This window comes from Sarcophilus harrisii, chromosome 3, assembly GCF_902635505.1.
Source record: "Sarcophilus harrisii chromosome 3, mSarHar1.11, whole genome shotgun sequence".
NCBI lineage: Eukaryota > Metazoa > Chordata > Mammalia > Dasyuromorphia > Dasyuridae > Sarcophilus > Sarcophilus harrisii.
The window spans coordinates 239,991,772-240,005,101 of NC_045428.1; the positions used below are offsets into that span (position 1 = coordinate 239,991,772).

A 13,330-nucleotide genomic window follows, 5' to 3' on the forward strand; every position below is an offset into this window, starting at 1 on the left:
ATTTAAGTGTTATTCTTTAGATAAGAAGAAAACTTAATTTCAAGATTTCAGGTACTATCAAATTACATAGAAATATTCTAATAGTTTGGAAAAAGATCTAATTATACTAGAACTTTCAAATCACTCTCTCAAAAACTGAAATATTTTATCTATCCTACAATTAGGCTAGAAAAAAATTAGTGTTCAATAAAATTTTAGAATAAATAGGAATTTGATAAAGATATAGATATGATAAAGAAATGAAAACACTATTTAAGACACCAAAAGAGAAATCTTTCCAACAAGGAATTTTTAGGAAGTCAACACAAACAAATGCTTCTAGGGAAAAAAGCAATAAGAAAAAAAATTAAGGTTCCAATGGTGGTGTAAGAATCTTAAAATCAATTCCTGGGGGATTTGAAATGAAAACAAAAAACAATGGGAAAACAACTTGAAGATTCAACATGATATAAATAGGTAAAAGAATAATTTTAAAAGCAAAGTTAAAGGGTTATTTATTTAGGATATTCATTATCAAGGTCTTCAAAAACATCACTTTGTTGCTCATATTTATATAAAACTTTGTAAATAATTTATATGGGAATATATGGGCAGAAAACTTAAAACATTTATAAAACTGAATTTGATCTTATTTTAATTTTATTGTTTTGCTCACGAAATGGCCTTGAAACAATAGCACTGATTTACCAGCAGCATATTTGACTTAAGCTTCTGACATAGTAAGTGATCAATCTTTTCCAGTAGTACAGTTTTCATATCCTTTACTGCAGGTTTCTTCCTTTTTAAAAAAAAAATGATACAGGATCAAGGTACAAGCTAGAGAAGAATGGAGTAATTTTCAATATGAATATAATGGTAGAGATTATTTGCAATATGAATAATGCTGACAGTCTGGAACTCAAGTAATGTGATCCTGTATAATATTTAGGATTGACTACCAAGACTTCACAGCATAGAAGGCTGACAATTAACTTTTTTCTTATGGCAAAATAAAAATGCACAAAGCTAATAAGTGTCTCTGGAACTATTGTGAAATGGCCCAACTATGTTTGGTGTTCAGGGTTTGTTCACACTATTCAAGGTAAATTGAATTTACTAGATAATTCAGAAATTTCCCCAATCTTGCTGCTCAACTCTCTTTCCCCTCTCTCCCTACATCACATAAAGACTGATACCCTACAATAAATATAAATGAGGACATGAAAGAGGACCAGCAGACACAAAATGGAAATACTCACATTGATGTGATCATAAGTCCATTGGTATATTGGATCTTGGAAACAGTGTCTGCTGAGCAGAACTACTAATAAATATGAAGTTAGAGCTTTCTAAACCCTAAACTTTGGGTTTAGGGTTTAAATCCTAAATTTACCCTAAATTAGGGTAAATTCTAAATTCCTGTGGCATAAAAGAGGTAATCAGTTTACTTTAATAAAATGGAAAAAAGCAAATAACACATTAACATGTTGCCCCCTACTGTTATAAACTGAGGAATAACAGGGTTTTTTGTTTTTTGTTTTTTGTTATACATTTCATTTAGTATTAATGATATGGTTTCTTTAAGTGCAGCAAGTTCTTCGTGGTTCAATTAACAATTTATCATTATATTTAGAACCACCTAGTGATTTGTGATAGAGACAGAACTGAAATTTTTGCTTTGGAAATCACTCCTCGTTTTAGACTTCTCTTTCCATTTTGTGCATGAGTACAAATTAGTATGCATGGCCAATCTGCCAATATAATGTTTGGTACTCCAGAGAGAAGATATGACCATGCTAGCAGCATGGGAACAAATAAGAAGAATTTGGTAGAAATTCTCAAAACTATGTAGTATAAAATTATTGTAAGGTTTGGACCTTGATATAATTTCAGTCAAAAAGCATTTGCTTCCTTTCAATTTATTTCTTACTTTTTTAAGGGACAAAAAAAAAAATTAAGATTAACATTTTTAACCATTTATGATAATGAAGCAAATTGGTGACTAAAAATGCAGATAACTAAATAAATAAATCAGGCTAGGCCAAGCTTATTCTATTATGTACACTCTGCATTCTAAGTATTAATAACTTCATATTGTAAACATTAAGCATACTGAGTTAAAATTCAAGGCCACAATATTTCTGATTATCCAGTGTGTGTGTGTGTGTGTGTGTGTGTGTGTGTGTGTGTGTTTCTCTTTGGTTGGCCGAGATCAACTCGTAGTGTATAAATGCATAAGTTATATAATTATTACATAATAAAGAGGAAAAACCCCACTAACTTGTATACTTCATTCTTACAAACGCACAGCATTTGTGACTCAAAAGGAAAAGTGATGTCCACTTCACCAAAACATTTGTGTGATTTCTGATAGTGACAGTCAGCAAGACTGTCTCTTACCTTATGCCCCAAGATAGTGGTCCTGACTGTTTCTTCCAAATATCAGATAATTCCAGTTAATAATAATAAAAAAGAAAACTTTTTTTAAATGATGTGCAATCTGATTTATGAATTTCACACTACTTTTCCCTTTAAGGTTAGCAGTGTCCTCTTTGTGTACTAGGGATTGCATAACACTGATAATATTTTATTTCATATCCTAATAAATCATTCTCCAAGGTCCAATGTTAACATATTCAGTTTCTATTTGATTAAGCAGTTTCTTTCTCACTCTTTGTTGCCCTCTTCTTCTGCTTCTCTCTAATATCCTGTTGCAGATGTAAGTTCTTGTTCTACAATCATACATTTGTCTTTTATACACATTCTTAGTCCTACTCTTTGGATCATAGGATTCTGAAATGATGAGGAGTCTTCACAGTATGAAATAGCCGATAGCCCTCCATTTTGATTTTAATCAAAATAGCAAGTGTCATTGTATTCCACATATTGGTTTCCACAATAAACCAGTCTGAATCTGTGTGAATATGTATATAAATTCATATATACACATACCATATATGCATACATATACTTCTATTTTAAATACAGAGTTTAAAAATGAATTCATATATTGTATGTTAGATCAATATTGTTTATCTTAATATTGTAGTATAGTCCCAGTTAGCATGTGGATACCAAACTTTACACTGAAGTTTATAAACTTACTAAAACCACTTTTCTCTTAATCATAATCACTTCATGCTTCAACTTACATTGTCTTTCATGTTTGGTCCATATTACATTTTAGCTTAATCTTTGCTTTTTTAAGTATTAATTTTATTAATTCCCTGTCTCTAAAGGACTGTTTGATCTCTTTCTCCACCTCCCACTGTCATACCCAGCCTGAAATATAATCAACCTTTTTCATTCCTTTCATTCCACTTTTGATTCGTGTTCTTTCTAGTAGACTTTACAAAAATTCAATGGAAAATTTTATAATGTAGAGGAATGTCATTTTTCCTTTAGTAGTAAGTCCCCAAATGGGAAGGCATATGGCTGGCTGGAAGCCTGGTATTGGGGTAGATACTTCCAGTTGATGAATTCCAGTATGGATTAGGGGCAGAGAAGAAACTGGAAGATGTCACAGGCAAAGCAGGAGGATGAGGAGCAACAAAGTTCATCTTCTGAGGATGAGCATGATAGGAGCCCATATAAGGGAGGTCTGATGGATATTTGTACAAAGAAGACTCAGGAGGATGAGGCTGTAATGCCTGAGCAATTCCATGGAAGTCAAATTTATAAGCATAACGCTTGCCATGAACTTTAGTCATAATATTTTTGTCATAGTAGTAACGTAATGCACGACTAAGCTTATCATAGTTCATGTTAGGTTTGCTTTTGCGTTCTCCCCAGCGACGGGCAACTTCATCAGGGTCTGTCATCTTGAATTCTCCATTGGTTCCTTCCCAAGTGATGCAGTTGGAATTTGAGCTGTCAGATAGAAGCTCCAGAAGGAATTGCCAAAGCTGTATCTGTCCACTCCCTGGCGCGGGGGGAAAAAATCAATGAGAATAAATCACATAAAAAAATTCTCTCATTGGCTCTGTTTGTTGACATTCATATTGATCTGCCTCATTCAAACTTCTCACAAAGCTGAAGGAACCCCTTGTTAGACAATGTTCAGACTTTAACCAAAGTTTCAACTAAGATAGAATTTAACTTTCTTCCCAAACCCAGTTTTCTTCTAAACTCTACTAATTCTGTGATTCATAATCTTGTCATCATCCTTGGTTTTTTAAACATCTGTTTTTTTAAAACCTTGAGTTCCAAATTATCTGTTTTCCTCCTCATCCTCAATCCCCATTAAGAAGGCACATGTTAAATTATAACAAAAACACTTCTATAAGTCATGTTGTGAAAGAAAACAGAATATCCCTCAAGAAAAATTTAGGGTTAGGGTGCTTCTATCTGTATCCAGACACAATCAGTTCTTTTTCTGGGTATGGGTAGCATTTTTCATCATAAGTCCTTCAGAGTACTCATAGATCAGTTATATTGCTGAGAATAGCAAAGTCATTCATAGCTGATCATCCTACAACATTGCTATTACTTTGTATATGATGTATTTCACTTTGCTAAGTTCATGAAGGTCTTTCCAGGTTTTTCTGAGAGCATTCTGTTTAGCATTTCCCATAGAACAATAAGATCCCATCATAATCACACCCCACAATTTATTCAGCCATTCCCCAGTTGAGGGCATCTCCTCAATTTCCAATTTTTGGTACCATCCTTGGTGCCTCATTCTCACCTTGCTTCAGTTCTCAAGTTTTTCATGTTCTCTTAATACAACATATCTTAAATCTGATCTTGTCCTTCTACTCATATAGGAACCAGGTTAGTTTAAGATCTCATCACATGCTTAGATTATTATAATATCTTCCTAACTGGTCTTTCTTTCTCAAGTCTCTCCACATTCTAGTCTATTGTTCATATATCTAGTCTATCTATTCATTGAGCTGACAACCTAAAGTACAGATCTGACCATGTTAACTCCTCTATTGAATAAATTGCAGTGTCTCCCTTTAGCCTCAAAGATCAAATATAAATAACTCTGTTTAGCTTTGCAGCTTGTTTCCCATTATATCTTTCTAGCTTCATCATGTAAACTACCCATCCTGTACTTAGGAATTCACCAACTGGCCCTTTTTATGTTCCTCACATACAGCATTCTCTTTTCTCTGGACTTGCATTCTCCATTCCCCTATGCATGAAAAGTTCTTTGAATCATACAATATATCTCTTCCTTTAAGATATGGCTCAAGTACAATTTTTTACATGAAATCTTTCCTAATTCTCCTTACTTGCTAGTGGTCTCCTTCCCTAACTATCTAATTAGATTTTCTTTCTTTATAGCTACTCTATATGCTCATATATTTACTCATTATTTTGTGTCATGTATTACATTTGTATCTCACAATTAATACCATGTTTGGGTCATAGAAAGCATTTAACAAATGTCTAACTGATTGAAAGTGTACTTAAAAATATATTTGCAAATAAACTGGGAAAACATTTTCATAGTTAAAGGTTCTGATAAAGGCCTCATTTCCAAAATATGTAGAGAATTGACTCTAATTTATAAGAAATCAAGCCATTCTCCAATTGACAAATGGTCAAAGGATATGAACAGACAATTTTCAGATGATGAAATTGAAACTATTTCTACTTATATGAAAGAGTGTTCCAAATCACTATTGATCAGAAAAATGCAAATTAAGACAACTCTGAGATACCACTACATACCTGTCAGATTGGCTAAGATGACAGGAAAAGATAGTAACAAATGTTGGAGGGGATGCGGGAAAACTGGGACACTGATGCATTGTTGGTGGAGTTGTGAACGGATCCAGCCATTCTGGAGAGCAATTTGGAACTATGCTCAAAAAGTTATCAAACTGTGCATACCCTTTGATCCAGCAGTGTTACTACTGGTCTTATATCCCAAATAGATATTAAAGAAGGGAAAGGGACCTGTATGTATCAAAATGTTTGTGGCAGTCCTTTTTGTAGTGGCTAGAAACTGGAAATGAATGGATGCCTGTCAATTGGAGAATAGTTGGGTAAATTGTGGTATATGAATGTTATGGAATATTATTGTTCTGTAATGACCAGCAGGATGAATACAGAGATGCTTAGAGAGACCTACATGAACTGAGGCTAAGTGAAATGAGCAGAACCAGGAGATCATTATATACCTCAACAACAATACTGTATGAGCATGTATTCTGATGGAAGTGGATATCTTCGACAAAGAAAAGATCTAATTCAGTTCTAATTGATCAATGATAGACAGAATCAGCTACACCCAGAGAAGGAACACTGGGAAATGAATGTGGACTACTTGCATTTTTGTTTTTCTTCCCAGGTTGTTTTTACCTTCTGAATCCAATTTTTCTTGTATAACAAGAGAATTGTACAGATATGCACACATATATTGTATCTAAGATATTCTTTAACATGTTTAACATATATGAGACTGCCTGCCATCTAGGGGAGGGGGTGGAAGGAGGAAAGGAAAAAGTTGGAACAAAAGTGAGTGCAAGGGACAATGTCGAAAAATTACCCATGCATATGTTCTGTCAATAAAAAGCTATAATAATAAAAAAAATTGTAAGCTCCTTGAAAAAAATATATATATAATTTGCAAAGCCTTGACATTTTAGAATCCTCATTTTTTTCTATTTTTTGTAAGAATGAAAAATTATAAATGGTAATAATCACAATTCTATTTTTATTGTATCCATAAAAATCAGTCAAAGTAAAGCAATGAAAATCAGATTTAAGAAACCAATCTCTTAAAATTTGCAACATTTAATGGCAGTAAATTCTAATATAATTCAAATGTATATTATATTATTATAGTTCTCTATATAGAGAGATAAGTTGTTTTATCATGAGTCTTTTGGAATTGTGGTTGTATGAATTGGGCTGATCAGCATTACCAAGTCTTTAAAATTTGACTATCTTTACAATTTTATTGTTACGGAGTAGATTGATTTCCTGGTTCTTTTCAGTTTCTTTCATATAAGTTCATACAAGTCTTTGTAGATTTCTCTGGAACCATCTCCTTTCTCATTTATTATAATACAATAGTATTCCATAGCATTTGTGTGCCATATATTTTTTAATTATTCCCCAGTTGATGAACAATCTCTCCGTTTCTAATTCTTTGCCAATACAAAAAGAAGTTACAAATATTTTTCTACAGTGGATCTTTTTCCTCTTTTTCTGATCCCCTTGTAATAAAGCCCTAGTTTGAGCATTGTTGGTTCAGAGTATGCACAATTTGATTGCTTTTTGAGCATTCTTTGAAATTGCTTTCACAATGGTTGAACTAATTCACAATCCACCAACAGTGCATTGTTTTAATTTGCTTTTTTTAATTATTAGTGATTTTTTTAAGCCTTTTGTATATGACTATTAGTAGCTTGGACTTTTTTTCTTTAAAAATTGCTTATCCATTCCTTTTGACTATTCATCATTTGGGAAATGGAGATTATTCTTGTAATTTCACTCAGATCTCAATGTGTTTAAAAATGAAATCTTTGTCAAAGAACCTTATTACAAAGATTTATTCCCCCAGTTTCCTTCTATTCTTAATAATTGTAGTTGCATTGGTTTTGTTCAGGTAAAATCTTTTGAATTTCACACAATCAAAATTCTATTTTTCTTCTAATTAACCTATTTCTTGTTTGGTCATAAACTTTTCCTCTATTCATAAATCTGCCAAGTAATTTGTTCCCTCCTCCACTAATCTGTTTGTGATATCACTCTTTTTTATCTAAATCATGTGCCTATTTTGAACTTATCTTGGTATGTTCTGTGAAATCTTGATCTAGTTTCTGCTAAACTACTTTCTGGTTTTCCCAAAAACTTCTGTTAAATAGAGAGTTCTTCCTTTAATAGTTGGGATTTGGGGATTTACCAAATAGTCAGATTTCTGTGTTATTTGCTTCTGTATATTGTAGCTCCAATTGATCAATCTCTCTATTTCTTAGCCAGTACCAAATTACTCTGATGACACTTCAATTCAAATTATAGGTTTGTAATATAGTTTGATGTCTGGTAGAGCTAGGTCCCCTTCCTTTCCATTTTTTATTTATTCCCCTTATATATTTAACCTTTTATTCCATCATATGAATTTTTTTTCTAATTTTATAAAGCAACTTTGTGATACTTTGATTGACATGACACAAAAAGAGGTATTATTGTCTTTTTATTATATTGCTTTGGCCTATCCATGAGCAATTAATATTTCTCCAATGATGTATGTGTATTTTTATTTGTATGAAAAGTGTTCGAGTTCCAGAGAATTCAAATGGGTAAAAAATTTCAGAGAGGCAAATTTGGACCCAAAGTCTAGAAAAACTTTCTTAACAATTTGAACTGCCCAAAAGTGGTATAGGCTACTTCAAGATAAGGTGTTTTCCCCCTCCTTCAAGCAGAGGCCATATTATCACTATGTTATAATGGGTATTTGTTTGCTTCTGAAGTCCCTTCCAATACATAAATTCTAATTCTTGTACTGAGAAACAAAAATAGCACCCACATCTTACCAGGATTTGCAAGACGACTACTTGTTGGTCCAAGAATCTGATATGGATCTGTGCCAAAAATTAAAAGAAGAAAACAAATTATATGATAATATAAATAAGGCTTTTTAATAAATAGTTCCAAATAAATAAATAGTTCAATTAGTACATAAGTATTATGTGCCCATGGAGTCCAGAGCACATGATATATATATATATATATATATATATATATATATATATATATATATATATATGTTTATATAGATATTGATATATTGATATATATATATATAAAATGATTCATGATTCATTGCCAAGATCTACTCATTAAATGATGATGCTTCTCAAAGTTCTATAGAAATTCTAGACATTAAAGATTTTTGAAATATCTGTCTTTTTTCCTTAAAATTTGTTTCTGGTAACTTGGAATTGTATTATAAAACTTTGGTTTAGTTACAGGATTAAAACTATTCATAAACTTTAAGACTGCACTACTTGTAGAAAGTTTGAGTATTTTTTAATTGCTTGTTCTGTGTATTTAGAATATTTATTTAATTCACAACACAAAAATAGGACTAATGGGCTATCTTTCATTTATAGAAATAATTTTTATGTAGCAGACCTGTTTTATTAATGTTCTTGGGAAGCTGCTTACTTTTTCAAATATACTAAGGTAATGTCTACTATTATATTGTAACATACCTAACTGGGGACGCTGGTCTTCTGTTTTGGGAACTGTTGAAGAAGATGGCTGAGTAACTAAGAGGAAAAAAAAATAATTACCTATATTTTATGCTTGAGAACCACATTCAGACTTTCTTATGGTAAATTTCTCTACTAAATTCAAGTAATCAAAATCATTATGAATATCAAAGGACTGAGTTATTGTCATATGTCATCAAAGAAAGTAGAAATATAGGAAGAAATCCATGTTGAAAAAGATTTTCTTTATTGCCACATTGTAACCACGGAAAATCTCTGCATTAGTGTTTTCCTTTACATTTTAATGACTAATTCTCATTTTGGAAAAGAATTCAGCCATTCAGTGTCTTTCTTTTTCCTTGGCTTTCTTCAGGCTCCACTGCTATCTCCTAGCCTGCTACATCTTACCCAAGTTCCCTCCCCATCCCTTTCCATCACCTTTCTATGTGATGTTTTACCCCATTAAATTATAATCTCCCTGAAGTCAGAGACTGCCTCCCTTGTTTAAAATTGTGCCTCCAGTGCTTAGCAGAGTTCTTAAAATGTAATAATATTTCTATCTATCCATCTACTATCATATTGAAATGTAGAAATTATAGAAAGTAGTAGAGAGGAAATTAAGTAGGAAATTTTAAAACATGAGTGGACTTGGGAAATCTCCAGTTATTAAAATGATACTATGGAGCTAAAGCACAAAGTTCTAAATCCATATGAGAGGGGGAAAAACCCTACCTTTTGACTGTGTAGGGTGACTATGACTTGTCCAGGTTGATCTCCTGGCTGCTTCATATGGTAAATCTATAAAGATCAATAAGTTATCACCAATATTGACAATATAGAAAATTTTAAAATATGGTTTTACTTCAGTGCTTTATTAAAACAAATGTCATACAAGAAAATTTAGTAATTTGTGGATATCACATTTCACTTGTTTTGAGTTATAATTATGAGGTAAAATTTTATTGATGGGTACAGGATTTGGTGATAACAACTCTGGTATTTTCCCCTAATTCATTTAAAAACACGTATTCCATTGAAAACTTTTATCTTTATAATAGTTATGTCTAGAAAGAAATACTCCCATTTTCCATTCATTTGCACTTTCCTTTGTTACAAAGAAAAACAATTAAGCAAAAACATCAGATAGCATGATGACAAGTGATCATAATAACAGTTCTGGAGGTATGTTTCATTATTCTATTCAACAGAATTTTATTCATTATTCAACACACCTTCAATAGTTTGAAAATTACCTTATTTGTCTTCCTTCCAGTTATCTTTTCATCTGTTATTATCAATCAATTAACAAGCATTTATTAAGCAACTACTAAGAGCCACACATTGTGTTAAATGTTGGAGGTACAAAGATTAAAGGTTATCCTTGCTCTCCAGGAACTTACAGTCTAATAATAGTACAGCATGCAAAGAACTACACACATATAAGACACATACAGGATAAATGGGAAATAAGAGAACAGCATAAGCATTAAGGGTATCAGGAAAAACTTTCTGTATAGAAGCTGAGATTTTTAGCCAAGATTTGAAGGGATTCCAGAAATTCCAGTATTAGAGGCCACGAGTAAAAATACTCTGAATAAAGGTTGGTAGTATCTTGTCTGAGGACCAGTGTCATTCATTGTACTGCAGAATGTAAATATGTATGGAGAAGGTACAAGGTAAGAAGACTGAAAAGATATGGGATATAGGTTATGAAGGATTTTGAACACTAGGCATTTATATTTGATCCTGGAAGTGAGGGGGAATCACTAAAGTTTTGGGGTAGAGGGATAAAATGATCAGACTTGCATTTTAGGAAGATTGCTTTGACACCTAAGTAGAAGAACTTCAATGGACAGAGATTTGTAGCAAGAAGGTCCACCAGCAAGCTATCACAATAGATCAAGCATGTGATAATGAGGGCCTGTAAAAGGATGGTGGCAGTGTCAAAAGAGAAAAGAGACCATATATAAAAGATGTTACAAAATTCAAGTAAATAAAATGTGGCACATGAATAGATGGAGGTAGGAAGAGTGATGAGTAGGGGATAATACCTTGGTTTTTAACTTGAATGACTGGAGAGTATGATGGCATTTATGTTAGTAAATTAGGAAAGTTAGAGAAAGGGGAAAATCTGGGGCAAAAATCTGCTTTGGACATGTTGAGTTTAATATGTCTATATAACATCCATTTTGTGATTTCAGTAAATATTTGAGACTGAAGGTGTGAGGAGAGACTAAGGGTAGCCAAATAAATCTGAGAATCATCTACATAGATAATTGAAACCATGGGAACTTACGAGAAGTCCAACTGATTATACTAATAAAAGGACAATACTTGATCATAGAACAGAATCTTTTGGGACATCCACAGTTAATGGACATGGCCTGGATTAAGGTCAGATAGAAATATAACCAGGAAAAAGCAATGTCTTGAAACCCTAGTGAGAGAGTACAAAGGAGAAGAAGGTAATCAATGAACTTTAGAAAAGTTAGCTGTAATAGACATTTGGAAAATATTGAATGGGAATAGAAAAAAGTATACTCTTTTCACAACTGTACATATCACCATCACAAAAATTGATTATGTAATAGGAAAGAAAAATATCACAAAGAATTATAAAAAGCACAAATATTAAATTTATTTTTTCAAACTATAATGCAACAAAAACTACATTGAATTAAAGATAGGGCAATATACATAAAATTAATTAGAAACTAAATAATGTAATCTTAAAGAATAAGTGGGTTAAAGAACAAATCAATTATAGAAATAATCAGTAACTTCATTAAAAAATAACTTGAAGACATTATATGAAAAATTCTAAGACTTAGTCAAAGCAGTACTTAAAGGAAAATTTGTATCTCTTCATGCATACATAGGTAAAAGAAAGAAAGAATAATCAATGAATCCAGCAAGCATCTAAAATACTAGAAAAAAGTAAATAAAAATCCCCCATTGATGCATTGTTGGTGGAGTTGTGAAGGAATCCAACCATTCTGGAGAGTAGTTTGGAACTATGCTCAAAAAGTTATCAAACTGTGCATACCCTTTGATCCAGCAGTGTTACTACTGGGATTATATCCCAAAGAGATTATAAAGAAGGGAAAGGGACCTGTATGTGCACGAATGTTTGTGGCAGCCCTTTTGTAGTGGCTAGAAACTGGAAACTAAATGGATGTCCATCAGTTGGAGAATGGCTGAATAAATTGTGGTATATGAATATTATGGAATATTACTGTTCTGTAAGAAATGACCAACAGGATGATTTCAGAAAGGCCTGGAGAGACTTACACGAACTGATGCTGAGTGAAATGAGCAGGACCAGGAGATCATTATATACTTCAACAACAATACTATATGATGACCAGTTCTGATGGACCTGGCCATCCTCAGCAACTAGATCAACCAAATCATTTCCAGTGGAGCAGTAATGAACTGAACCAGCTATGCCCAGAGAAAGAACTCTGGGAGATGACTAAAAACCATTACATTGAATTCCCAATCCCTATATTTATGCCCACCTGTATTTTTGATTTCCTTCACAAGCTAATTGTACAATATTTCAGAGTCTGATTCTTTTTGTACAGCAAAATAACGTTTTGGTCATGTATACTTATTGTGTATCTAATTTATATTTTAATGTACTTAACATCTACTGGTCATCCTGCCATCTGGGGAGGGGGTGGGGGGAAGAGGTGAAAAACTGAAACAAGAGGTTTGGCAGTTGTTAATGATGTAAAGTTACCCATGCATATATCCTGTATAAAAGGCTATTAAATAAAAATAAAATAAAATAAAAAATCCCCAATGAAACAACTAATTGAAAATCATAAGAGAAATTAACAAAATTGAAAGTAAGCAAAACATTGAACTGATAAATAAAACTATGATTTTATGAAAAAATACAAAATTGATAAACCATTAGTTGATTTGATTTTTTAAAAAGAAAGAAAAATAAAATAACGGTATTAAAAATTAAGATATAACTACAGCAATTTTAAGGAATTAGTTCATCCAATTATATGTGAGTGAAACTGATGAAAATAATGATCTAAATAGAATCAATGAGTATTTTTTAAAATATATAAACTATCTGTATTAACAAAAGAAGGAAATAAAATACAAGTGAACAAACCAAAAATGAAATCCCTAAGGAAAAAAAAAAACCCAAGACC

General features: G+C 32.2%; 1 protein-coding gene across 7 annotated transcripts in view; it reads right to left on the reverse strand.

Annotated features, from left to right (window-relative positions):
- Nucleotides 1-477: 477 nt before the first annotated feature.
- ERG (ETS transcription factor ERG) overlaps nucleotides 478-13,330 on the reverse strand; it is a 126,700-nt gene continuing 113,847 nt past the window's right edge. For 6 of the 7 annotated variants that reach the window (XM_023498849.2, XM_031959281.1, XM_031959280.1 and 3 more), the window contains exons 7-10: nucleotides 9,888-9,953; nucleotides 9,156-9,212; nucleotides 8,475-8,522; nucleotides 478-3,901 (exon numbers count right to left, since the gene is read on the reverse strand). In XM_023498849.2, the coding sequence (XP_023354617.1) occupies nucleotides 3,381-3,901; nucleotides 8,475-8,522; nucleotides 9,156-9,212; nucleotides 9,888-9,953 (692 nt within the window). In that variant the 3' untranslated portion in view covers nucleotides 478-3,380. The remainder of the gene's footprint in view (nucleotides 3,902-8,474; nucleotides 8,523-9,155; nucleotides 9,213-9,887; nucleotides 9,954-13,330) is intronic. The other variant, XM_031959279.1, reaches the window with a different exon arrangement.